Below are 26,989 nucleotides of genomic sequence, written 5' to 3' on the forward strand. Positions count from 1 at the left end.
ACGCTTTAGGTTAGTGAGCCACACGCACCCATCTGCAGGCCCCGCAGGTGGGGACAGAGCAGCAGGCTGCACGGGCAAATGGCCGGGTTAGAGCACTAGGGCCCCGTGCTGTGGGCAGGCTCAGCTCACGCCTACCCGGGCTGGACAGAGACCCCATCTCATGTGTGCCAATACCCCCGGGCGGCACCTTCACCCAGCCAGCCCCCTCCAGCGCCCAGGTCCTGGCCACTACACGTCAGGACAGGTGCTTCCTCTGTGGCTGACCCCTCTGAGCCCAGGGCCTGCCCAGCCAGGCGGCGAGTGGTGGTATTCTCTCACAACCACCGCACAGCTGGGACTGACGTGTGCAGTGTGGAAAATTCAGTGGGAATAAATAAGCTTTTATCTAACTTGCTGGTTAACCGCTTTTCACAAAACAGAACAAAAAGTTCGAAGGTGCCTGCTGACAAGGACTCCCTCCTGTTTCCACCAGTTCTCATGGGGCTGTTTCCCGCCATTGGGAACAGACCAGTAAAGCCAGCCCACAGTGGGCTGGGCCCAACGGGGGCAGCCCCAATACCAGATGGCTGGGAGGGCGCCCCAGGAAAGGAGGGGGGCTGGGGTGAGACAGAGACACCGCCAAGGGCGGTCGGGCAGAGGCTGCACAGACAGGCCAGGGGTGCGTGTCCAGACAGGTGGAGATGGCGGAGCCTGGCACCCGATCTCAGGCCCACCCTGCGCTGCAGCCGGCGTGCTGACCCCGCGGGACGTGCTTGCCAGGGCACCTGGCAGCCTTGAGAGAATGCCCTGAGGGGACAAGGCTGGCTGGGCTGGACGGCCACTGCCCATATCCACCTCCAGGTCCCCACGCCGGCCCTGCTGCCCTGGCCGGCACCCTCCGGGAAAGCCGCCTGAGGAAGGGGCCCCAGGCACATCCACACTGGCAGGCCCAGCACGTGCATCCCCGGAGGCCCAGGCCTGGGTGCACACCCGGGCCCCACACACCTGGCCCCCCATGCTGGGCTTGGTCCTATCTGCTCTTCCCCGAGGGGCCTGGGGTCCCACAGCCCCTGCTCCAACCAACCAGCACAGAGCACCTGAGCCAGTTCTCCAACAGAAGTCACCAATGTGTGCAAGCTCAGTAGCCCACAACCCGCACAGACACCCCGACCATTCCCTCCCCACTGTCCCGCCTGGCAGGCGCACGAAAGGATTGCAGGCACAGCACGGGCGGCCCCAGGAGCTGAGGCTGGCAGCATGCGGGCAGTCACAGCGCGATGGCAGACAGCGCAGGCAGGGGCGCCAGGGCCACACGTGCCAGGACAGTCCACTGACAGGGTGTGGGGCCAGGGGGCCGAGGGCCAGATGCCTGGGCTCAGGGGGTCTTCACCAAGGGACCAGTGATGTCAGGAGGAACGTGGGGGACTGGGCTGTGGCCGGGCTCACGTGGACTGCCCCAAGCATGGGCCCTGGGCCGCCCGCCGCGGGGACACACTCAGCAGCACAGCACAGGCATCACGGGCGGGGCTGGCGCAGCGCCCGCCCGCGGCCCCAGGCCTTACCCCTACTGGGCATCAAGAGGCGCTTCTTCATGTTGCCTGGCAGCGCCGGGGTGGGAGAGAGGGAGAGAAGACAGCGTCAGCACGCACCGCGGGTGCCCCGGGCGGGGGCGGGCCGGACTCACCGGGCGGGGAGGGCCACACTCACCGGGTGGGGCAGGCCCGGATTCACCGGGAGAGGGGGCCACTCACCGTCCACCCCGTTGTGCTGCTCATAGCTGCGCTTGCCCAGGATGGTGGGGGAGCCGTTGTTGATGACAGGGGCCGCCTTGGCGGGCGTCAGGCTGCTGAGCACGCTGGACACACTCTTCACGGGGTCAGGCTTCGGGGGACGGGGGTGGGTCTCTGCCAGGAATGACAGGCAGAGCGAGTCGCCTCTGCCTGGCAGGGGATAGGCAGGCAGGCCCAGGCTCCAGCCCTCATGGTTCTGGGATACGACCAGGAACCAAGCTCCACGCGGCCCCCACCCCTGAGGCCCCATCCTGACTGGGCTGGAAGCAGGGAGGTCACCACAGAGCCAGGAGCCCAGGAGCACCAAGTGCTCTCCCGCAAGACGTGTGCCCAGGCCAATCCTGCACCTAGAGAGCAGGGAGACCACCTGGCAGGGGCCAGGCCCCTCACCCCCGCACAACAGGATCCATACACAGGCCCGTGAGCACAACACCTATTCAACAGCCCCCACGTCCAGGCCTCCGGAGCTGCTGGTGGAGGGCTGGCTGCTGGTCAGACAGCGAACCGACCATCCAGCCAGCCTGGCCACTGAGGACCAGCCCTGATACCAGCCACCTCTTCCCACAGGACAGGGGCCACGACCCCAAACAGGGAGCAATGCCAAAGCCACTTGAATCACAGAGCACACGTGGTTCATGGCTCTGGAATGTCCTTCTCAGGACAGTCACCCTGTGTCAGGAGAGCAGATACACAAGCCCACTCGAGCCCAGCAAATGGGGGAGGCCCCCCACCGCCACCACAAATGTCTGGCCCAGCCCCCAAGCTGCTTCTGGCTGGGCCAGGGTAGCTGGCTGAGGTTCTCAGGTATCCTCAGACCCTCAAAGATAAGGGAACCCCTGCCTGAGGCTGCTTGCCAGGTGTGCACCTCCCCCTGCCGAGGGCCTACAGAGGCCTGAGTGCTGCCCCTGTGGAGTGGGCATGGCTCGGGAATATGCTCCCTGTAGGCAGCAGGTGCAACCCTGCCTTAGTGGCATTACAGGCAGGGGTGTGCACTGCCCAAACCCCACACCCTCAGGCCCCAGGGACGATCAGAACACAGGGAACGGTAGCGAGGCTGGCAGGGAAGCCCCCTGGGTGTGCCTTGAGGAGGCTGGTCCCGCAGAAGACAGGGCGGCAGCCACTCTGCACTGGGCCCCGTCAAGACCCCAGGAGCAGAAAGCAGCTGGGGTCCCAGTGGGTCGGCCTGAGCCTGGCACGGTGCAGAGTACCTCAAAAGGACAGTTCCAGGCCCTGTGGGGCTGTCCAGGAGCTCCTAGCTAAAGAAGGCTGGCAGCACCAGTGCATCAGCTTGGGTCAGAAGCTGCCTGCAGGCAGCATTAGGAGCCCCCATCGCGCCTGGACTGCTCACCAAGATACCGGAGCACGGCTTCCAGCGGCTTGCGCACCGCCTGCTTCAGCACCAGTGGGCTCTGGGAGGCTTCGGGCAGCCGCGCCGTGCCTGCAGGGTACCACACAGTGTGAGGGGTGGGGCATCCCCAGGGAGCACGGGACCCTGCCTGCGCCTTGACCTGGGAGCCCTCACTGCGCTCGGCCGTCAGCACCAAGGAGGAAATGGGGCTCCCTGAGATGAGAACTCCCAGTGGGGCTACAGGCTGGGCCCCAAGGTTGCTGTTCCCTCCCCACTGCCTGCAGCAACAGAGTGAGCGGGGCGTTGGGATGACTCACACTCGGCCTTGATGGCCGCGCTGTTGATGGGCAGGTAGGGGTGCCGCGCGGCATGCCATGGGCGCAGGATCTCACGGCACAGGCGCCGGGCGATCCGTGTCAGCTTCGTTGTGTGCAGATAGAAGGCCTGCCTGGTCTTCATGGCGAACTTGGGGCTCCCGCTGCTCCGGGCTGGGAGGCCGTGGGGACTCTGCGGAAGGGGGCATAACCGCCCCGACACAGTGCCATGACCGGGGGCCGAGGACCCGCAGGGCTGACACACTCGCGGCAGGCAGGGCGGATGTCCCCCCCTTACCATGTTACTGCGGTTTGGTCCTGGCCTCTCTCCATCTAACCGGGTTGGCATTTTCAAGCCACCATATTTCTTCCAATATGTCCAACAAGATGCGCAGAGACGACACTGCATGTTAGGGGGACCCCAAGAATACCACTGGTAAGACTGTGTGGCTACGGACAACAAAGTTGGAAATAGACGGATTCTTAAGCAGAACCAGCGATGTCAGAGTATTCCCCACCACCCCCACGCCGGCCGCCCCACCCGCCAGGCACCCCCGCACATTCCCCAAGGCTCTCCCAACCACATCCCTGGGACGCAGCCCCCCATCATCAGTGGGCCCCTCCCAGGCTGGGCCACGCTGGAGCCCTCAGGGCCAACACAGGCACCACGGCCCACAGGCGGGTGTGCGGTGTGCCCCCGGCCATCCAGGGCACTTACTGTAACAGCTCTCGCAGGCCCGGCCAGCGCCAGGGCTCTGGCCCGGTGCTCCCGTGCCGTTCACCACACCGGCCTTGACGTTGTTGACGCTGATTTGGTTCGGATTTGGCTTGTTACTTAAAGAGATAAAGGAGAGAAGAGAGGAGTTGCAGGAGCACAAACCTCAAGGGCCCATCTGCCCAGCACGCACCGTGGCTGATCACCCCTCGTCCAGAACCATGTCCTCGCACCCCCCTCGGCCTCAGCAGTTCCTGGGAGCCACTGCTGAGGTCTGAGCTGTTTTCCAGGCCCCCGTGCTCCCCCTAGCATGGAGCCCAGCTCAGGGACTGAACCCTGGCGGTGTGGGTTGGAATCCCAATGCCCCCTTACTGACCAGGAGACCAGGACGACGGAGACACGGCCATCGCGTCTGCAGCCAGAACCCCCCAGCCCTGCGCCGCCCTCACAGGGGCTGCCCTAACTTTCCCAGCCTCTGAGCCTGAGTTTCCTCGGGACCCGCCTGGCCCCAGCACCCTGTGCCCACCCTCCCTGGCCCCCAGGGCCACGAGGACCACGGCTGTAAGGGCACACTTACTAGTTGGGAATATAAACTTGCTTTAACTTGCTCTCAGCTTCAGCTGCTTTCAAGCGTTTCTTAAAACAAAAGAGAAGGTCAGAGGTCAGCGGGCTAGGCCCAGGTTGGGGCTGTGGTGCAGACAGGCTGGAAGCCACGGAGAGGAGAGCGCCAATGGGGAGGAGAGCGCCAATGGGGAGGAGAGCCCCACTGGGGAAAGGGGAGGAGAGCGCCAATGGGGAGGAGAGCCCCACTGGAAAGGAGAGCGCCAATGGGGAGGAGAGCCCCACTGGAAAGGAGAGCGCCAATGGGGAGGAGAGCGCCAGTGGGGAGGAGAGAGCCAGTGGGGAGGAGAGCGCCAATGGGGAGGAGAGCGCCAATGGGGAGGAGAGCGCCAATGGGGAGGAGAGCCCCAGTGGAAAGGAGAGCGCCAATGGGGAGGAGAGAGCCAGTGGGGAGGAGAGCGCCAATGGGGAGGAGAGCCCAATGGGGAGGAGAGCGCCAATGGGGAGGAGAGCGCCAGTGGAGAGGAGAGCGCCAATGGGGAGGAGAGAGCCAGTGGAGAGGAGAGCGCCAGGGAAAGGAGAGCGCCAATGGGGAGGAGAGCGCCAATGGGGAGGAGAGCGCCAGGGGAAAGGAGAGCGCCAATGGGAGGAGAGCGCCAATGGGGAGGAGAGCGCCAATGGGGAGGAGAGCGCCAATGGGGAGGAGAGCGCCAGTGGAAAGGAGAGCGCCAATGGGGAGGAGAGCGCCAACGGGGAGGAGAGAGCCAGTGGAGAGGAGAGCGCCAGTGGAGAGGAGAGCTGGGCCAGGGACTCAGCAGCACGCCCACCTGCTGGGAGAGGATGGGGCGCAGGACGCGGAGGTGGCGTGCCCCGGGCACTGAGTGGCAGGCGGGCTTACCTGCTGCACGTATCTGTCGGTGGTCTTCCACATGTAGTAGTACTCAATGATGCTGGTCAGAGACTTCCACGGGAGCTGGGTGGGAGGAGGCGTGTCACCCAAGCAGGAAGGGGCAGGAGGTAGGCGTATCATGAGGGCAGGGGCAGGGCTGCGGCCAGAAAGCCATGGCCGCAGCAGGAGGGGGCAGGAGGTGGGAGGGCAAGCAAGGTGTGCTTGGTGCGCTGAGGCCAGGCCCCTGCTGGCAGGCAGGTGCAGAGGGAAGCTGATGAAGTGGGTACCCCCTGCCAGATGCCAAAACACAGTGACGCCAGGGGAAGAGGAGCTGACACAGGGTCAAGGTCGAGATCTTGCCGAGGTGGCACTGACAACCCAGCCTCCATCTCAGCCTTTTTTTTTTTTTTTTTTTTGAGATGGAGTCTCTCTCTCTCACCCAGGCTGGCGTGCAGTAGTGTGATCTTGGCTCACTGCAACCTCCGTCTCCTGGGTTCAAGCGATTCTCTTGCCTCAGCCTCCTGAGTAGCTGGGACTACAGATACGTGCCACCACGCCTGGCTAATTTTTGTATTTTTAGTAGAGATGGGGCTTCACCATGTTGGCCAGGCTGGTCTCGAACCCCTGACCTCAAGTGATCCACCCGCCTCGGCCTCCCAAATGGGATTACAGGCGTGAGTCACCATGACCGGCCATCTCAGCCATTTTTGTTTTTGTCACCCAGGCTGGAGTGCAGTGGCACAATCTCGGCTCATAGCAACCTCCACCTCCCCAGGTTCAAGCGATTCTCCTGCCCCTGTCTCCCAAGTAGCTCGGACTACAGGCGCCGCCACCACACCCAGCCAATTTTTGCATTTTTAGTAGACACAGGGTTTTACAGGTTTTACTGTGTCACATGTTGGCCAGGATGGTCTTGATCTCCTGACCTCATGATCCTCCTGCCTCAACCTCCCAAAGTGGTGGGATTACAGGCGTGAGCCACTGTGCCCGGCCTGTGGCATGGATTTAAGAAACCTGTCTTATTAAATAAGGGTTCAGATAGTTCCTCAGTCTGGTCCACTGCATCTGGCAGGAAGGAAGAGCAGGGCCTGCTCCCTCGACACAGCCCCGAAGCTGCAGCCTCCTGACCCCACGCCTGGACTCGGCCCCGCAGCCACAGCCCCGAGCGCTGCCTCGCTAGGCTCACGTGGACTCAGCACTGGGGTCTCCTCTGCTGGAACCATGTGCAGCAGGGTCTCCCTCAAACTCTGCCCTCGTCTGAGCCAGTTGGTGAATTTTGTTTCTAGCCCTCATCCTCTTGTCTGAACATGTTCTGCTCATCTTGGTTAGATTTTAAGCCTGGAGAAATCCATATCCGCCTTGGAGAGGCCACTGCCCCAGTCAAGGACTCCTCCCGAGCCTGGCCAAGCTCTCCCCTTGGCCAGAGGCCCCCACACAAAGCTGCATTCCTGCCTCACGGCTGGCTGCTGTCCCTCCTCTTCATGTCTAGGCACCCTACCCAACCCCATGTTTGTTTCTTCCGAATTCCAGATGCCCCTCCATTCTCTGCTACGCTGGCCTGTGCGCTGCGGCGTGGATGGTGCTTTTCATCAGACAGCAGCAACCTCGCCGTGTCCTGGCCCTTTGGGGCTCCTCCCTGCCCTGCCACAGGCTCCACCTCCCAGGGCTGATGGTCAGGGGTCCCACCACCTCCACGTGGGGATGCCCTTCTAACAGATCAGTTTAAACATATTTTAGGAAGGCTGACGGTGGGAGGATGGGGGTCCTGAGGTAGAGGTACAGGGAAGGGGAGACCCCATACCATGAAGACCCTCTCGGCCTGTTGCTGGGCCGAACTCACATGAGACAGAAAACAAGGACATGAGGAAACAGAGGTTCAGCTTAGTCAAAAACAAAGCAAAACCAAGGCTGGGGCTGGAGGGGGCGGCAAGGAAGGGAAAGTCTCTGTGAGGACGCCCTGGCCTCCGTCACCTGGGCCAACCCTTATCCTTATCACGCAGTGGTGGTAGCAGCGTGGCTCTCTATGCCCACGCCCCACCAGTGCCCCCGCGCCGTCTGCTGAACCAGTGTGACAGGACTGTGGTGGCCGAGCACAGCTGAGACAGAACTCATGCAGATCCACACAGGGAATCAGGGCGCAGGACAGGCTCCCTCAGGGCAGGGGGGGACGTGGACCCCACGCCCCCACAGCCCACCTGGAGATGGGCATGGTCAGCCACTCCCACATCGCCACCCACGGTACTCACAAAATCTTGCTGAATGTCCGTGAAATCCTTCCCATATTTTTCCAGGGCTTCCTCGAAAAGGTTGGCCTCTGACGCAGACCACTCCTCCATCTCATCCCTGCAGAGCACGGGCCCGCCCTGTGGCACCAGCGCTGAGATGGCCTTGGAGATGTCATAGATGTTCTTGTGGAGAGTGTCCATGGCATGGAACTGAGGCAGGAGATAGCAGGGTCACCTGGGCCAAGGTGGCTTTCCTGCACCTGTGGCACGGCAACCCTCCCTCAGGGCCTCAAGGATCCCCTGCTGCAGGACCAGGCAGCACAGCCCTCCCTGCACCCTCAGGACAGTCTGGCTGAGCCTGGGATGGATAGGAAAGGCCAGTCCAGGTGGGACAGCACCTCTGCGGGGGTCCTGAATACCTGGAGCAGGTGCTGGGTCCAGGTAGGAGGAAGGGCACAGCCACTCTGGGCCGTGGGTCACTCCAGGTCTCAGCTGTCCCACCCTAGGCCCACTTACCAGGGTGATGTCTCGGGAGGCAGCTGCGGCACTCATGTGCAGGCTGGGCTGTCGGACGGAGCTGCTGCAGTCCAGGGCCCGTGCGAAGGTGCCCACGGAGCTGGGGAAAGGAGATGCGTTGACCAGTGTCAGCCGAGCAGGGGCTCCACCCAGGCACACCGCTCCACAGGCGCCAGGGACCAGGGGCCACGGCTGAGCAGGGGCTCCACCCAGGCACACCGCTCCACAGGCGCCAGGGACCAGGGCACCATGGGCAGCAGGGACAAACTGCACGGGCATCGCAGGGAGCAGCCCACAGGTGGCAAGGATTCCTTGTGTCTTGGGCCCCAGGATGGGGAGTGGGGCCCAGCACCCACCCAAGAACCCACGTGTCTGACTGAAGGCATCCTGATAGACTGGCAATCGCCTTGGGGCTTCTTTTGGGGTTTTCTCCACCTCCTAGGCTGCTGGCAGGGAAGGTGCATGGTCCTCTCCTGGGCCTCGAACTTCCCCCCACCCCAGGGGTCTGCCTGGGCTGCAGCTGCTCTGCTCCCTGACCAGGCCCAGCCCACTTGCTCCCAGCGGCCCAGGAGTGGGACAGTGCCTCTGGCCCATCCTGGGAAAGTCCCATTAGGGACACATGGGTGGGCACACAGGCCCGCCCCCGAAAAGGGCCGCCCTTCTATTTAACAAAGAGCCTGGGCCCAACGCTCGCGAGCCTCTCTGGGAACTGCTAGCAGGGTGTCAGGGCCGCAACGCATGGGCTTCATGTTGGGATATGGGATCCAAGACTGTCACGTCCCCAACACCCACCACAGGGCAGGGAGAACAGGAGCTCCAGGCACCACCCCTGCTGGTCTTGCCCGGGAGCAGGACTCACCGGGCCACTACCAGGAACTGGTCGATCTGCTTGTCTGTGAGTGGGTTGTGCGCCTCCCACACCTTGGTCTCCAGCTTGGACTGGTCTCGGCCGTCCTCCTCGCCTACAGAGAGAAGTGTGGCCTTTCTGAGACAGGGTCCCCCAGCGCGCCGGGTCGCGCCTCTCCTCCCCAGGCACACGGAGCTGCTGGGATGGGGAAGGGGAAGGGTTGCAGGGCCCCATAGGTGAGGCCAGGGTGCAAGGCTGGACGGAGGCTGTTGCACACACAAGTACACGCATGCACACTTGGCACAGAGTGGCCTCTCAACCCGGGGATGGGGTGCACACGCAAGGGGCCTCTCAGCCCGCCCAGAATGCACGGCTTCAAGAACTGTGGCCACAAGAGATGGGAAGGTTGGTTTGCAAATTTAAATCAAGCTCTTTATTTATTTATTATTATCATTATTTTTTGAGATGGAGTCTCACTCTGTTGCCCAGGCTGGAGTGCAGTGGTGCGATCTCGGCTCACTGCAACCTCCACCTCCCAGGTTCAAGCGATTCTCCTGCCTCAGCCTCCTGAGTAGCTGGGACCACAGGCACCGACACCACACCCAGCTAATTTTTGTATTTTCAGTAGACACGGGGTTTCACCATGTTTCCCAGACTGGTTTCAAACTCTTCACTTCAGGTGATCCACTCACCTTGGCCTCCCAAAGTGCTGGGATCGTAGGCATGAGCCACTGTGCCCGGCCCAAGCTTTTTATTTTGAGATACTCGGATTCACATGGTGTTGCAAGAGGGCCCTGCCACATCCCAACAGCAGGCAGACCACCTCCAGGGACCTTCTGGGGGCACAGGCTCCCTCCTGGCCCCTCTTCCACCCTGGCAGGTTCTGGGGCAGCTGCTCTAAACCCGGCATAGCCAGAGCCGGGGGGCAGCGGGGGGGCGCCTCTGGGGTCACCAGTTGTTTCCTGTCTTCTGGGAGCTGGGACGATGGAGAACTCAAGGCTGGTGAGGAGGCCACCTGACGCCTGCAGTTGGCCAGGGCCAGCAGGGTTTCTGACAAAACAGTCTTTTACTCGCAAAAAAACAAGACTGTGGTGTTGGGAGACGCCCTCAGGAGAATGTGCGTCTGAGCATGGCCGAGCCTGACTCCCAGGGAGGACTCGGAGAAAGTTCCACAATTGTCCTCTGTCCCCTCTCCAGCCTCCACGGCTCAGCGCAGGGTGCCAGGCTCAGACTCTGCAGGCGGCTCCCCTCTGGCCCCGGGCGGCACCGAGGCTCCTGACCAAGGACCACGGAGTGTGGGGCCGCCCTCCACTGGGGCGCCTGGCTACAGGTCCAGCATGGAGAGAGCTCTTGAGACTAGAAAGTCCCCAAGGAAACACTACCCTTGCTAAGGGGCACTGGCTCCCAGACCCTGCCCTGAGGGCCGGGCGTCCTGGGCCGTGTGTCCAGGGAGGGTCAGGCCTTGCGGCCTCTAGGAAACAATGCCTGGCCAGCCTCAGAGGACGGGGTCAGCCAGGGAAGCGCAGTGCTGCCGAGGGAGGGGCCGCTGCATGGCCCTGGAGGTGAAGGGCCTGGGCTGTGTGAACCAGTGAGGAGGGCTGGGGGGTCTTCAGCCTGGTGTGGACTCCTCACCTTGGCTCAGGGGTACCCTGGGGAAGCTGGGGTCCAGCTCCCTGACTGCCAAGAAGCTGAGCCTTGGTGTGAACCACGCAAGCCACAGTGTATGCTTACCGCTGGTCACGACGGTCACACTCCCTTTGACGTTTCAAACTCACTAAAGGCAGGTGCACAGCTAGTGTGCAATTTTCCATCACTCAAGAGGGACACGGCCTCCTGGAGGTGGGGAAGGCTCTGGAAGCCACGTCTCAGCCCCACACGAGCTTGTGGGATCCCTGGCCCTTGCACCAGCGGCCCAAAAGCCAAGGAACGGCAGGGCAGTGGGGAAGGCAGCGTGGGGAGGAGGAGGTCGGCTCCTGCGGCTGGCTCAGGCTGGTGGACCCTTAGTCCCATCGCCCCAGGCCCTACAGAGCTCTGCCAGGTCTCTGCAGGTCGGATCTCAACCCTGTGTACACGGGAGGATGGGGGCACCTCAAGGCCCATTCTCCTGCCAGGCCCACCAGCCCCTGGCTGAAGGAACGGATGCGCCATGTGAGGGCCTCTGACCTGAGACGACTCCTCACTCTCTGGCCCTCATGTGATCTGTGTTCTCACCTGTCTCCCAGCCACGGATGCTGCCTTTCCACCTGGGCGTGGCTGCCAGGCCTTCACCCTTGGCCAGCCCAGAAAGGCAACACAGCCCCAGGCTGGGAGACCCTGGTATGACAGCAGGGCACCCTGGAGGCCACAGGCCCAGACCCAACACAGCGGCCTCCCTATGCTGAGACTCACAGGCCAGGCCCCAGCACAGCGGCCTCCCCACACTCAGACCCACAGGCCCCAGCACAGCGGCCTCCCCACGCTCAGACCCACAGGCCCCAGCACAGCGGCCTCCCCACGCTCAGACCCACAGGCCCCAGCACAGCGGCCTCCCCACGCTCAGACCCACAGGCCCCAGCACAGCGGCCTCCCCACGCTCAGACCCACAGGCCCCAGCACAGCGGCCTCCCCACGCTCAGACCCACAGGCCCCAGCACAGCGGCCTCCCCACGCTCAGACCCACAGGCCCCAGCACAGCGGCCTCCCCACGCTCAGACCCACAGGCCCCAGCACAGCGGCCTCCCCACGCTCAGACCCACAGGCCCCAGCACAGAGGCCTCCCCACGCTCAGACCCACAGGCCCCAGCACAGAGGCCTCCCCAGGCTCAGACCCACAGGCCCCAGCACAGAGGCCTCCCCACGCTCAGACCCACAGGCCCCCCAGCGCAGCGGCCTCCCCACGCTCAGACCCACAGGCCAGGCCTCAGCACAGCGGCCTCTCCACACTCAGACCCACAGGCCCCAGCACAGCGGCCTCCCCACGCTCAGACCCACAGGCCCCAGCACAGAGGCCTCCCCACGCTCAGACCCACACCAGCGGCGTCTCCACACTCAGACCCATAGGCCCCAGTACAGCGGCCTCTCCACACTCAGACCCACAGGCCTCAGCACAGCAGCCTCCCCACGCTGACGCAGGCCTCAAGGTGCTCTGTGTGCCTGGAGAGAAGGGGGGTCTGTCCCCGACTGCCCAGCACCTCCCAGAGCTTGCAAAGCAGCAGGCCCACTACATTGCTAGCCCAGTGCTAGAGCCCGCAGGTGCCTGGGGAAGGTGGCACCGGTGCATCTTATGGACAACCAAGAACACGAAACAGCCCCAGCTACTCGGGAGGCTGAGGCTCGAGGATCGCTGGAGCCCAGGACTTCAGGTCCAGCCTGGGCAACACAGCAAGACCCACTCTCAAAGCAAACCAAAAGAGGAAAATCACCAAACACCTCGATCACAACTACAAGAAGCAGGGATGCGAGTCCCTGCCGACCCTCAGGGCAGAGCCCTGCGTCTTGAGGGCAGCCTCACAGCCTTGCCCAGCGGGGAGATGAGGGACAGGGTTGAGAAGGTGACAGTGAGCCTCAGGACTTCCCACCAGGGCTGCTGAAGCACCCGGCGGAGGGAGGAGGCCGCCTGCGTCTGGAGTGCATGCTGCGTCAGAGCTCCATGGCCCCATCAGACCTCAAGGGTGGGGCACCCACAGGCAACACAAGAAACGCAGGCAGATTTACACAGAAGAAAATTTCTGGAGACAAAAAGAACTTTAAAAAACTAATGAGAGGGGCGCGGTGGCTCAAGCCTGTAATCCCAGCACTTTGGGAGGCCGAGACGGGCGGATCACGAGGTCAGGAGATCCAGACCATCCTGGCTAACACGGTGAAACCCCGTCTCTACTAAAAAAAAAAAATACAAAACATTAGCCGGGCGAGGTGGTGGGCGCCTGTAGTCCCAGCTACTCGGGAGGCTGAGGCAGGAGAATGGTGTAAACCCAGAAGGCGGAGCTTGCAGTGAGCTGAGATCCGGCCACTGCACTCCAGCCTGGGCGACAGAGCGAGATTCCATCTCAAAAAAAAAAAAAAAAAGTAACAAGGCCAGACGCAGTGGCTCACACATGTAATCCCAGCACTTTGGGAGGCCAAGGCAGGTAGATCACTTGAGGTCACGAGTTTGAGACCAACCTGGGCAACATGGCGAAACCCTGCCTCTACTAAAAATACAAACAAATTAGCGGGGTGTGGTGGCGCCTGCAGTTCCAGCTACCCAGGAGGCGGAGGTGGGGGGATCATCTGAGTCTGGGAGGTTGAGGCTGCAGTGAGCTATGATCGCACCACTGCACTCCAGCCTGGGTAGCAGAGCTAGACCTTGTCCAAAAAAAAAAAAAAAGTAGTGAAAAACAACTGCCAAGGTCAGACTCGGTGGCTCATGTCTGTAATCCCAGCACCTTGGGAGGCCTGAGGTCAAGAGTTCAAGACCATCCCGGCCAACACGGTGAGCCCCTGTCTCTACTAAAAATAAAAAAATTAGCCGGGTGTGATGGCAGGTGCCTGTAATCCCAGCTACTCAGGCGGCTGAGGCAGGAGAATCGCTTGAACCTAGGAGGTGGAAGTTGCAGTGAGCTGAGATCACCCCACTGCACTCCAGCCTGGGCAACAGAGCGAGACTCCATCTGAAAAAAAGAAAAAGAAAAACTACTGCCACAAGGAAACCAGGTCTCACTGTGCAGGGACAACTGACCACCACGTCCTGCCTGAGGGTCTGGGGCTTCCCCAGAACCACACCACCACCAGCAGTGGGTGGGGGAAGGCTCCGGGACACCAGCCCACACACACCACCCGTGTGGACAGAGCCCAGGCCTGCACCTGCTGCCCCCAGTCACACAGGAGTTACTGACACGGCGGCCGTGTCCCAGCCTCCTCTTGCCCAGTGTGTCAGCCAGCAGCGCAGGACGGGACGCAGCACGCCACGCCCAGGGCGGCCCACCCTACCTTCTTTTAACAAGTCGGTGATGTCTGCCTGGTACCGGTTTCCTACTCGAATCTCTCCTTTATCTGCCAGCAGGGTCTTCTGCTGTGGGTCGTAGACTAGAGAATAGAAGAAGAAATCCTGGAAAACACCACAGGAGACAGAGAGGCGTTAGCACGCCCGGGCTGCCGGGAGGGTATTGCCCAGAGCTCCTGCAGGGTGACACAGGTGCCGGAGGGAGGGCACAGGAGCCCCCACAGCTCCCAGCCATGCCCGGGAGGAGCCTACAGCGGGGCCTCGAGGGTCACCGGGGGATGCACCTGCCCCATGACCCTGCCCCGAGGAGACATGCTGAGGGTCAGCAGGGGCGGGGCCAGGATCCACAAGCCCTTACCAAGGCAGGGTGGATACGACTGCAGCCCAAAAACCATGACTTATTTGCCTTTTTTTTCTTTTTTTGAGGCGGAGTTTCGCTCTTGTTGCCCAGGCTAGAGTGCGATGGCGCGATCTCCGCTCACTGCAACCTCCGCGTCCTGGGTTCAAGCAATTCTCCTGCCTCAGCCTTCCAAGTAGCTGGGATTACAGGCACCCGCCACCACACTCGGTTAATGTTTTGTATTTTCAGTAGAAATACGGTTTCACCATGTTGGTCAGGCTGGTCTCAAACTCTTGAGCTCAGGTGATCCACCTGCCTCGGCCTCCCAAAGTGCTGGGATTACAGGCGTGAGCCACCGTGCCGGGCTCCCTCTCACCTATTCTGAAAGCTACTCTGCGTTTTTTCTTTCAAGAGCTACCTTTAAAGTCCCGCATGACACCTGTTCCATGTGTGACCACGAGCCATGCTGCAGCAGGGCCTTCATCCTCTCGAACTGACACGACTATCCAGAGGCCAGCTGCCAGGCTCAGCCTCAGCTCCTACTCTGCCTGGATCATTTTTTTTTTTTTTTTTGGAGACAGGGTCTTGTTCTGTCACCCAAGCTGGAGTACAGTGGTGCGATCTTGACTCACTGCAGCTGCCACCTCTTGACTCAAGCAATCCTCCCACCTCAGCCTCCCGAGTAGCTGGGACAACAGTAAGTGCGCACCACCACGCCTGGCTAATTTTTTTTACTTTTGTAGAGTTGAGGTCTCACTATGATGCCCAGGCTGCTCTGGAACTCCTGAGCTCAAGTGATTCCCCTGGCCTTGGGCTCCCAAAGTGCTGGGATTATAGGCATGAGCCGCTGCGCCCGGCCTATTTCTTTAAATTAATAAACACACATGGTTTCTATTTGGTGCCGGACTGCTCCACCGGCCAGGGCCTGGGTGTGTCTGTGACCGCTGTGTGATGTTTCTGCACTCCTGCTTATCTGTGATGTGAGTCCGTGTTCGTCAGGACTTCATCAGTGAGGGTTATTTGAGGCGAGGCAGGGGCACAATCCCCCAGGGCTCAGTGGTGCAAGCTTCTGCCGGGTGCTAAGTGTACTCACCCTGAGCCTGTTACATTAAATTCCCACGTTGGGGCTGTTCAGAAACCCCAGGTAAGAAAAAAGAGGTAAGTGGCCGGGCGCAGAGGCTCACGCCTGTAATCCCAGCACTGTGGGAGGGATTACACCTGAGGCGGGATGATCACCTGAGGTCAGTTCGAGACCAGCCTGGTTAACGTGGTGAAACCCCGTTTCTACTAAAAATTAGCCAGACGTGGTGACGCACGCCTGTCATGCCAGCTACTCGTGAGGCTGAGGCAGGAGAATCGCCTGAACCCAGGAGGCTGAGGTTGCAGTGAGCCGAGATCGCACCATTGCACTCCAGCCTGGGCAACAAGAGCGAAACTCTGTCTCAATAAAAAAGAAAGACAGTGAAGGCGGGGAAAGGCTGCATCGTGCAGCAGCAGGGTTTCGGGGTGCCTGAGCAGCCTGCTTTGTCCCCTCGTGAGCGTCAACCCGGCCGTTTCTAGGGCTGATGCGGTGCATACAGGCTTGTCACTGCAGCTGCTGCTTCCTCACAGGCCTTTCTTGCTAACACACATTTTCTGTGTCCACAGAGACATTTCTGCAGCCTCACCCTCTCTGTGTGGCTCTGTCAGTAAGGGCACTCCTCCTTCCTGAGCGGGGCATTCACGGCGACCCCACAGACTCTGCTCATGCCCAGCAGGTTGCGGCTCGGCCTTCTGGGAAGCTGGTCTGGCAGCCTGAGAGGGTTCGAGCCCAGCCCATGCGCCAGGCATGTGTTACAACCCCGGGCCGAGCCCTGCCTGCTCTTCTCTGCCTGCTCTTTTCTGCCTGCTCTTTTCTGCCTGCTCATGACTCTGAGCTAAGGCCTGGGGCACGACCACAGCCTGAGCTGAGCCACTTCATGCCTGTTTCCAGGCTGTGTGGTGGGAATGGGGACTGGGGCCACAGGGGTAGTATAGGACTGAGCTTGGGACACACCGTGGCCATCCTGGATCCTTCAGAGCCCACGCCAGAGTGCCGATGGCCACAGCAGAGATGAGGCCCCCTAGGACAGGGAGGGTAGGGCCTCATCCAGCAACCTGCATCTGGGCTGGCTGGACACACTGGGGGTGTTCAGGCCACAAGACTCCAGCCAGGTGGCAGCAGAGCCTGTGAGAGGCCAAGCCCCAGGCCTGGAGATGGGCCTGCCCCTTGGGCAGGTGTGCCCTGCAACTATGACAGGCACTCCAGGGAACCAACACGCTCCAGACGTTTTTGGCCCCACGTGGCCTCGGAAACCCAACCCTCCCGTTAGCTGCATCTCACAGCAGCCTCAGTGCCACCGCTCTCCGTCAGGCGACACTGCTCCCCAGGTAGGTATGGCACTGTCTAGAGACATTTTTTGGTTGTCACACCTTGGGGGATGCTATATGGCAGGTAACACAGTATAATCACAGGTGACCTCCAAGGTGGGCCTACCAGGACTCTGCCCACTGCCCAGGAGGGACCAGCCAAGACTCCTATGAAGACCCAGGTGGCCCCTGCCCCCATATGCCTCAGCCACACCCTCCCCAGGGGGACCTCCCCTCGCTGGTTGTCTGGGAGGCAGTGGCAAGAGGAAAAAGCCCTGTGCTCCTGGCCCACAACTCTGGGCGCGTAGGGTAGGGGCAGCTGCACACTAGGACACCCGGAAGTGGCTGTCAGGACGCAATCCCCGCTTCCCTCCAGAACAGCCTGGGCCTAGAGGGAGGAGGGAAAATCGTCCCCGCTGCCCAGGCCAGCAGAGGTCACGGGTGGAGGAAACAGTGGCCTGGGACTGGCTGCAGCAGACCAGGCCAGGCTGGGCCTCACCTCCCGCTCCAGGTAGGACTTGAGCGATTCGGTCTCGTTGAGCAGGGTGACGCTGCACTTGCCCCTGGAAAAGAAGGACGGGCAGGCTGGAAGGGCGAGGACAGCCCGAGGGGCCCAGGGCAGGAGCTGCTGGGGGCTACCTGATGTGCGTGGCGGGCAGGGACTCCAGCTGCCGGGAGAGGAACAGCTCCCGATGCCGCAGCTGGTGCTTTAGTTTCTCGGGCAGGTCCACCATTTCCGGATTCTCCATTTCCTCTTCTATTTCCCCTGAAGGACAAGGAGCCCCTGTCAGCACCACGGCAGATACACGCTGCCAGACCAAAGCCCACCCCACCGGCCCCACCCGGCGCCAGCACGCAGGAGGCCCCGTCCTGGCAGGTGCGCGTCCTCCTGCTGCTGGACACTGTCCCGCTGCCCCACCCCATGGCGGCCCAGCAACTCCTTGGCAGGTACCCCTGCAGACACTCTGGTGCCCATGTGCCCTTTAAGTCCAGGCACCCTGAAGGCCCAGATTCCCCAGGGCATGAAGATGGAAGGAGGAGGGAGAACAAGGTCTGGGCCAGCCCCAGAAGCAGCAGACAAAAGAGCAAAAGGAGCAGGGGAGCCGGTGGCTGCCAAGTGCCCAGGCAAGGAGGGTGAGGGGCAGCTGCCCTCTGTCCCTCCCCATCTTGTGACCAGACAGCCCCACACAGCCCACCACAGACCTCCCACACCAGCAGGTCACCCTCAGGCCAGGGCTGCACCAAGTCTGGGCTGTGGGCCGGACACAAGGGAGGGCCCCTCCTCAGCTGGGCCGGCCGGGCGCAGGGCGCAGGCATGCAGGCAGCCCGCCCAAACTCTGTCCCTCAGCGGCGCTGCCGCCCCCAGCCCAGGGACACAGACAGGAGGACGCCCTCCTTGCGGAGGCCGGCTCTTACCTTCCTCGCCGTTGTCCGCCCCCGGTCCGGCCTTATAGCAGACTGACAGGGCTATATAACAGACAGACAGCACCCGGCAGCACGGTCAGCGCAGAGCAGCGGCCTGCTCCCTGCCCAGGGCCCGGACCGAGGGCTGTGCCACCAGGGGGCAGGGCAGAATGGGGGCCACAGGCCTCCCGGTGGGGTGTGAAGACCACCCGGTTGAAGATCATCTGGGCCTCAACGTCCCCCCACTTCGGCCGCCACCCACCCGGTGCCAAGCCTCTTTGGGAAGAGCCCAGACAAGCCTGGCTGTGGAGGGCCCCTGTCCAGCGACCACCCCTGCTCTCACTCCATCGCGGCTTCCCAGAACAGGCTGTCCAGACGAGGCCGGGGCCGGCCGTGGGCCAGCAGCATGGGCATTCCTGCCCTGTGCTAGGAACCCAAGTAGGGTTCTTATAACACCCAAAATGGGGGTGTGTGGTGGTGCTCCCCACCGTCCCCTCGCACACCCAGCACCGGCCGCCAGTGGGCCACTCATCCCGCTCAGCGTCCTGCCGGCTCTCTGAGCCCGAGGTCCCTAGACCGGACCACAGCCAGCCGGGTTGCTCGCTCTCTGCGGCCCCCTTGTGGTGCCTGCAGGAAGTCCTGGCTCCTTTGGGCACTCCCAGATTGAGGCTGGGAGCAGCCATGCTGGGCCTGTTCTGAGCGGGCCCTATCTGGGCCTCAGAAGCCTGGGGTGTCTGCCTGCTGAGCCTCACCTCCCGCCGGTCCATAGAACAGGGCAGGGCTGACCAGGATAGCCCCAGTCCCAGCATCCCAGGCCAACACACCTCACTCGCTCCCACTCCTGGGGCCCCACAAGCAAACTGCACCCTCAACTCAGAAATCCCCAGGGCCCAGAGGCCCACACACCATCCCAGACCAGAGGCTGGCGTTCGTTCACGCCCGCCCTATGCCAGGCCCCGTCAGCGCACCGACCCAGCCTGGAGAGAAGCCCACAGCGACTCCGAGACTCCCATCTCACCAGTGCCCCGATCAGCAGAACAGGGCTGCAGGGTGCAGCCTGTCGGAGATGTGGGCGAAGTAGGCCTGCAGCTCCTCAGGAGGCCAACAGGCAGAAACACCCAGGCGGGAGGCGGGGCTGGCCAGTGCACCCTGCACCGCCCACACTCTGAACCCTCCCTCGGACCCTGGATACACCCCTAAGCATGAGGCCCAGGGAATGGCAGCCCCAGGCTCAGGACAAGGCCCAGGCTGTGCCCTCACACCCACTCTAGGCTGTGGTCTCCAGGGCCCCCACACCTGCTCTGGGGGGCTCTGAGGAGGGACGTTCCCCTCTCCCTGTCGTTCTGTCTGTAAAAGGCTTCACGCTCACAGCCAGCCGGGGTGAGGTCTTCTCTGCCGCAGGGGCCGCGGTGCAGCCTGGCCGGTGTCTACCCTCCACCCTGAGGCCTGCACTGTGGGCTGGACGCCCCAGCAGGGACTGGGTGGAGGCAGTGACGTGGAAGAGCCAGAGGCCTCCCGGAGTGTCCTCACACCTGTCCCTGGGATCAGCTGGGGCCTCACCCGGGCTGCCATGAGCTCACAGAGCGAGCAGGAGAAACGCACAGATGTACACAACCCTGGGGATGTGGGCCCTGCAGAATCACCGCAAGGCCCAGTCACCAGGCAAGAGTGGGGCTGCGCTCCGAGCCCCTGGACCAGCGGCAGACCCGTCACCCATGATGCCTGCTCCCTGCAGCTGGGCTGTCAGTTCACAGGAACGCCCTGCAGAGGGGCCGCCATGCAGCTTTCCAGGCAGCACCGTCCAAAGGGGCTGGGCTGGGCACCTGGGGGGGCACTGCTGCTCTCTGCCCAGTCCCACCAGCCCCGACAAGGCCCTTCTGGAAAACCCGCCCTCTGATACCTCTAATCACATTATGTCTGGAGTCCCCTTCTGGGGCCCTCCTAGCAAAAGGCCATCTTCTGGGGTGTCTGAGAGCAGAACCTCAGGAAAGGGGGACACCATACCCTAAAAAACCACTGATACAGACTCTCTGGAGCAGGGACACTGTGCTCCCAGGTGCCAGAGGACAGAGACAGGATGCGCCCTGGGCAAGCCATAAACATGCCCAACTCAACGGTGGCACCTGACTCCCCAGGCCACACAGACTGGCAGGGCCACACTGCGGCCACTTAGCCTGGGCACTGCTTCTCCAGTGCCAGCCCGCTCCCCACCACTGCTTCTCCAGCGCCAGCCCGCTCCCCACCACTGCTTCTCCAGCGCCAGCCCGCTCAGCCTGGGCACTGCTTCTCCAGCACTAGCCTGCTCAGCCTGGGCACTGCTTCTCCAGCACCAGCCCACTCCCCACCACTGCTTCTGCAGCGCCAGCCCACTCCCCACCACTGCTTCTCCAGCGCCAGCCCGCTCAGCCTGGGCACTGCTTCTCCAGCGCCAGACCGCTCAGCCTGGGCACTGCTTCTCCAGCGCCAGCCCGCTCAGCCTGGGCACTGCTTCTCCAGCGCCAGCCCGTTCAGCCTGGGCACTGCTTCTCCAGCACCAGCCCGCTCAGCCTGAGCACTGCTTCTCCAGCGCTAGCCCGCTCCCTACCACTGCTTCTCCAGCGCCAGCCCGCTCAGCCTGGGCACTGCTTCTCCAGCGCCAGCCCGCTCCCCACCACTGCTTCTCCAGCACCAGCCCGCTCAGCCTGGGCACTGCTTCTCCAGCGCCAGCCCGCTCCCCACCACTGCTTCTCCAGCGCCAGCTCACTCAGCCTGGGCACTGCTTCTCCAGTGCCAGCCTGGGCACTGCTTCTCCAGCGCCAGACCGCTCAGCCTGGGCACTGCTTCTCCAGCGCCAGACCGCTCAGCCTGGGCACTGCTTCTCCAGCGCCAGCCCGCTCAGCCTAGGCACTGCTTCTCCAGCGCCAGCCCGCTCAGCCTGAGCACTGCTTCTCCAGCCCGCTCCCTACCACTGCTTCTCCAGCGCCAGCCCGCTCAGCCTAGGCACTGCTTCTCCAGCGCCAGCCCGCTCAGCCTGAGCACTGCTTCTCCAGCGCCAGCCCGCTCAGCCTGAGCACTGCTTCTCCAGCCCAGCCCGCTCAGCCTGGGCACTGCTTCTCCAGCGCCAGCCCGCTCAGCCTGGGCACTGCTTCTCCAGCGCCAGCCCGCTCAGCCTGGGCACTGCTTCTCCAGCGCCAGCCCGCTCAGCCTGAGCACTGCTTCTCCAGCGCCAGCCCGCTCAGCCTGGGCACTGCTTCTCCAGCGCCAGCCCGCTCAGCCTGAGCACTGCTTCTCCAGTGCCAGCCCGCTCAGCCTGGGCACTGCTTCTCCAGCACCAGCCCACTCCCCACCACTGCTTCTCCAGCGCCAGCCCGCTCAGCCTGGGTACTGCTTCTCCAGCGCCAGCCCGCTCAGCCTGGGCACTGCTTCTCCATCACCAGCCCACTCCCCACCACTGCTTCTCCAGCGCCAGCCTGCTCAGCCTGGGCACTGCTTCTCCAGGGCCAGCCCGCTCAGCCTGGGCACTGCTTCTCCAGCGCCAGCCCGCTCCCCATCACTGCTTCTCCAGCGCCGGCCCGCTCCCCACCACTGCTTCTCCAGCGCCGGCCCGCTCCCCACCACTGCTTCCCCAGCGCCGGCCCGCTCCCCACCACTGCTTCCCCAGCGCCGGCCCGCTCCCCATCACTGCTTCTCCAGCGCCGGCCCGCTCCCCACCACTGCTTCTCCAGCGCCGGCCCGCTCCCCACCACTGCTTCTCCCACTCCCTGCAGAGTTGACACAGGTCAGTCCCCGACACCAAGAACCACCAGCCGTGCTGCTGGCTGGCGTCCAGCACCTGCAGGGCCAAGGGCCGCACCAAACGCCCCTCCAGAATGTGCAGCCTGTGGACTTTCAACATCCCCAGCTCTCTTCCTTGGTGCCTGGAGTGCGCACCAGTGAAGTACACAGGCTTTGAGGTCAGAGGTCAAGGGTCACCATGCCCCACCTTGAATGCTCCCCTCCTCTGAGCAGAGAGCTAGGAGGTTCCAGTTCCTCACGAAGCCAGAGGAAGCCCATGGTCAACTGGCAGCTCCCTTTGGGCCACCACAGGCCCCACAGCCCGGTGTCCAGAGTGGACCCAGGGGCCCAGCCCAGCTGTACTGCCCCAGGGCAGCTCATGTCCGCATCCACTGGGTGCCGAGGAAAGGCTGCAGCTGTCCAGTGGGCAAGGCAGTGGGGTTAAGGGACCCTTCCTTCCACGAGCGCTGCCCTGGCGGACTCCCAGCAAAGGCTCAGGAACAAGACACTGGGGGCAGGATGGTCTGTCCTGCCCCTAAGCCCCTCCCAGGGCAGGGGGAGGTTGCCTGGGCTGGCTTCCTGCCCTCACCCACAGCACTGGGACAGGGGCAGAAGATGTCAAGGTCCTCCCACCTGACCCACTGCCAATCACAGTCCCTGGACCTCACCCCATTAGGGGTCATAGGAGGCTACAGGTGGGACCTTGGCCCACCCCAGCAACACAGGTACTCGGGCAGTCACATGCCTCACCTACTGGGAAACGTCACCCTACAGACCACAGCCTCAGCCTGGGCTCAAATCCCACCTCAGCTGATGTATCAGAGCGGAAGCCAATAACAGCCCTCGCGCCTGCCCCCACCGACACGAGAGGCCTCAGTGGGGGCACCACAGTGTCTGGTGCAGGTGGGCCTAGCCCGGCAGGCCCTGTGTCAGTAGCGTATGGAGGGCGTGGGGGTGCCTCTGGCTCCTGGCTCTGAAGTCGATGTCCCCCGGTGCGGGAGACTCCATCACCTGTGAGTACCTGTTCCCAGGGGAGGAGCTGGGCCCCCAAGGCTGAGGGCATTCCCATGCAGCCAGTGGCTTCCTCCCACACACTGTGCTGGCCACAGCAGCCCCTTCCAGCCAGTTTACTGAATTGGAGTTTGAATTGTAAAGAATAAGGAGAGGACTGCTTTCCTGAAAACACTACTCAGAATGCCAACAGAAGCCTCTTCACAAAATTAAAAGGCAAGAGACAGTGGCAGGTGTGGGCAGCAGGGTCCCACCAGCCTGAAAAGTCTCCAGAAGTCATCATAAAAGAAAAAAAGAAGCCTCAACCAATGATGCCCACACCCAGCCACACCCCGTGACAAGCTCACAGAGGATGCCAGTGAGAGGCACACCGCTCCGGAGGGGCCTGTGAGGAGTTCATTCGCCCAGTCCCCGAGGAAACGGAGCCAGGACACCCCCACCCACCGTGGAAGGGAGAGAAAGAGAGGCCAGAGCGAGTTGGGCAGAGGGTGGCCCCACGAGGCCAGGACGCCGAGGATGGACCCTAGGGAAGAAGGACCCCGCCAGCCCTCCCCGGCGGACCCTCCCGCCAGGCGGCCACCCCGGGGAAGGCCGGACTCACTTGCGTGCTTGTCGGCCAGGGCGATGAGGGTGCTGGAGATGTCCCGCCTCCGGTAGAAGCACACCACCTTGGCCTCCACGTTCCCATTGGCTGTCTGTAACAGCAAGGCAGGGGCGTCTGAGAAACGCGACCAAACCCGGGCTGCACAGCTCCCAGGAGGGGCTCCAAGGCCGGCCCCTGCCGTCCCAGGACTGCGGGTGTCACCACACTACCCCTCAGGACTCCAGCAGGGCACTTCACAAATGGAGCAAATCCTGCAGCTCTGGACCCCATGGGTCTATCCCGGGGGGAGAAGGTGGGCGTGCGCACCCAACTTCAACCTGTGTCTCCATCCGCCCTCCCTTCCAGAGCCCAGTGTACCACCTGAGAACACCAGGGTCCCAATGAGGAAAAGGCCCCGCCACACTGGACAGGACCTCAGTCAGCTCCCGGGAGCCCACGCCCAGCTATCCCAGTCCCTCTTGGGTGAGCTGTGCAGCAGCCACAGCCCGAGCAGCCCATGCAGCGTGGACCCCCGTGTGGGACCAGCCCTCCCATCACCCTCCTGGAGCAGCCACAGGCGCCCCCACCTGGCCTGGCTGACTGCTGTAAAACGCCCCCGCAGAGGAAGGTATGTTTTTGGAACGAGCTTTTATAACATCTTTGTGGCCTCAAGAATTATGCTGTGATTCTAACCACGGTACAAGTGCCTCATGGACTACCATTCATAACTTTTTTTTTTTTTTGAGATGGGGTCTCACTCTGTCACCCAGGCTGGAGTGCAGTGGCGCGATCTTGGCTCACTGCAACCTCCGCCTCCTGGGTTCAAGGGATTCTCCTGCCTCAGCCTCCCGAGTAGCTGAGATTACAAGCATGAGCCACCACGTCCAGCTAATTTTTGTATTTTCAGTAGAGACGGGATTTTGCCATGTTGGCCAGGCTGTCTGGAACCCCTGACCTCAAGCAATCTGCCTGCCTTAGCCCCACAAAGTGCTGGGATTACAGGTGTGCCACAGCGCCCAGTCTCACATAACTTTTCAATTTTTTGAGATAAGGTCTCACTCTGTTGCCCAGACTAGAGTGTAGCAGTGTGATTTCAGGTCACTGCAGCCTCCACCTCCTGGGACTACAATCCAATTACACCATGCCAGGCTTTTTTTTTTTTTTTTTTTTGAGACGGAGTCTCGCTCTGTCGCTCAGGCTGGAGTGCAGTGGTACAATCTCGGCTCACTGCAAGCTCCGCCTCCCGGGTTCACACCATTCTCCTGCCTCAGCCTCCTGAAGTACCAGGGACTACAGGCGCCCGCCACCGCACCTGGCTAATTTTTGTATTTTAAATAGAGACGAGGTTTTACCATGTTGGCCAGGATGGTCTCGATCTCCTGACCTCATGATCCACCCACCTCGGCCTCCCAGTGTGCTGGGATTACAGCATCTGGTTAATTTTTTTTTTTTTTTTTTTTTTTTTTTTTTGAGACGGAGTCTTGCTCTGTGCCCCAGGCTGGAGTGCAGTAGCGCGATCTCGGCTCACTGCAAGCTCCGCCTCCCGGGTTCACGCCATTCTCCTGCCTCAGCCTCCCGAGTAGCTGGGACTACAGGCGCCTGCCACCTCGCCCGGCTAATTTTCTTGTATTTTTAGTAGAGACGGGGTTTCACCATGTTAGCCAGGATGGTCTCGATCTCCTGATCTCGTGATCCGCCCGTCTCGGCCTCCCAAAGTGCTGGGATTACAGGCTTGAGCCACCGCCATCTGGTTAATTTTTTAAAAACATTTTGTAGGGACGAGATTTCACCATGTTGCCCAGGCTGGTCTCGATCTCCTGGGAGTGAACCACCGCACCCAGCCCATTTATAGCATTAAACCAAATTAACTCTAAGAGAAGTGGCCAGGCACTTTTCTCGCCACTGCACTCCAGTCTGGACAACAGAGTGAGACTCCGTCTCAAAAAAAATAAAAATAAAAAAAATAACCAGATGCAGTGGTGCGCGCCTGTAGTCCCAGCTACTTGGGAAGCTGAGGTGAGAGGGCCACTTGAGCCCGGGAGGTCAAGGCTGCAGTGAGTTGAGATTGTGCCACTGCACTCTAGCCTGAGCAAGACCTTGTTTCAAAAAAACAACAACAAAAAGAAAGAATAAAGAGAAAAGAATAAAGAGAAAAGTGCTCAGCTGCTCTGCACGGCCTGCCCGGAAGCAGGGCGTTCTCGACGGTGGAATTCCTCTGCTTGGGACGTGCATCTCCTCTCCCCGTCGGATCTGCATCTGCTCACTACAGTGGTGTGAACCCAGGACCGCCATGCTCTGCTTCAAGTCACAATCCAGCGTGGCCTGACCCCTCCTGCAGGTCACGCTGTCCCTACTCTGGCCGCTGGGTTCTCGCTCTATTGGCTCCTGTGTCCCTGACATACTCCACCACAGGTTACATCCACATTTCATCACGGTGACACACACAGACCATCCAATGTCACATAGCAAGCCATGAAGACTGCAAGGACACACAACCGCAGCCGCCCCATCTGGGCAGCCGGGACCGTGGGGCCAGGCTCTTCCGCAGTCAGGTTCCCACCAGCTCGGAGCCTCAGGCCAGGCCTCCCTTCCCACACATGCACCCCACTCTCCAGGGTGGACTCAGTCACGCTCAGGGTCTGGTCTGTTGCGCTGTGTTCCTGCGCACAGTGGATTCAGTCACGCTCGGGGTCTGTTCTGTTCTGTCGTGTTCCTGCACACGGTGGATTCAGTCACGCTCAGGGTCTATTCTGTCGTGTTCCTGCACACGGTGGACTCAGTCACGCTCGGGGTCTGTTCTGTCGTGTTCCTGCACACGGTGGATTCAGTCACGCTCGGGGTCTGTTCTGTTCTGTCGTGTTCCTGCACACGGTGGACTCAGTCACGCTTGGGGTCTGTTCTGTTCTGTCGTGTTCCTGCACACAGTGGACTCAGTCACGCTCGGGGTCTGTTCTGTCGTGTTCCTGCACACAGTGGACTCAGTCACGCTCGGGGTCTGGTCTGTTGCGCTGTGTTCCTGCACACGGTGGACTCAATCACGCTCGGGGTCTGTTCTGTCGTGTTCCTGCACACGGTGGATTCAGTCACGCTCAGGGTCTGGTCTATTCTGTCGTGTTCCTGCACACGGTGGATTCAGTCACGCTCGGGGTCTGTTCTGTCGTGTTCCTGCACACGGTGGATTCAGTCACGCTCGGGGTCTGTTCTGTCGTGTTCCTGCACACGGTGGATTCAGTCACGCTCGGGGTCTGTTCTGTCGTGTTCCTGCACACGGTGGATTCAGTCACGCTCGGGGTCTGTTCTGAGGCACTCCTGCACACACAGGTAAAGGTGGTGAGGCCGCACTAGGCCATTCCTTCTTTTCTTCCT

At 61.8% G+C, this 26,989-nt stretch overlaps 2 protein-coding genes across 5 annotated transcripts in view; both read right to left on the minus strand.

The window, feature by feature from the left end:
• LOC126958638 (cysteine-rich protein 2) overlaps window positions 1–26,989 on the minus strand; it is a 63,899-nt gene that overhangs the window by 12,786 nt on the left and 24,124 nt on the right. The window lies entirely within an intron of this gene.
• MTA1 (metastasis associated 1) overlaps window positions 1–26,989 on the minus strand; it is a 78,104-nt gene that overhangs the window by 2,468 nt on the left and 48,647 nt on the right. For 2 of the 4 annotated variants that reach the window (XM_050796984.1, XM_050796983.1), the window contains 16 exons: window positions 23,642–23,735; window positions 18,289–18,339; window positions 17,512–17,638; window positions 17,372–17,435; window positions 14,132–14,249; window positions 9,197–9,299; window positions 8,338–8,437; window positions 7,843–8,031; window positions 5,606–5,680; window positions 4,724–4,782; window positions 4,150–4,265; window positions 3,730–3,881; window positions 3,435–3,624; window positions 3,118–3,207; window positions 1,731–1,883; window positions 1,542–1,577 (listed from right to left, as the gene is read on the minus strand). In XM_050796984.1, the coding sequence (XP_050652941.1) occupies window positions 1,542–1,577; window positions 1,731–1,883; window positions 3,118–3,207; window positions 3,435–3,624; window positions 3,730–3,881; window positions 4,150–4,265; window positions 4,724–4,782; window positions 5,606–5,680; window positions 7,843–8,031; window positions 8,338–8,437; window positions 9,197–9,299; window positions 14,132–14,249; window positions 17,372–17,435; window positions 17,512–17,638; window positions 18,289–18,339; window positions 23,642–23,735 (1,717 nt within the window). Of the gene's footprint in view, window positions 1–1,541; window positions 1,578–1,730; window positions 1,884–3,117; window positions 3,208–3,434; window positions 3,625–3,729; window positions 3,882–4,149; window positions 4,266–4,723; window positions 4,783–5,605; window positions 5,681–7,842; window positions 8,032–8,337; window positions 8,438–9,196; window positions 9,300–14,131; window positions 14,250–17,371; window positions 17,436–17,511; window positions 17,639–18,288; window positions 18,340–23,641; window positions 23,736–26,989 lie in introns of those variants that run through there. The other 2 variants (XM_050796985.1, XM_050796986.1) reach the window with 2 other exon arrangements.

Source organism: Macaca thibetana, chromosome 7 (genome assembly GCF_024542745.1).
Source record: "Macaca thibetana thibetana isolate TM-01 chromosome 7, ASM2454274v1, whole genome shotgun sequence".
Taxonomy (NCBI): domain Eukaryota; kingdom Metazoa; phylum Chordata; class Mammalia; order Primates; family Cercopithecidae; genus Macaca; species Macaca thibetana.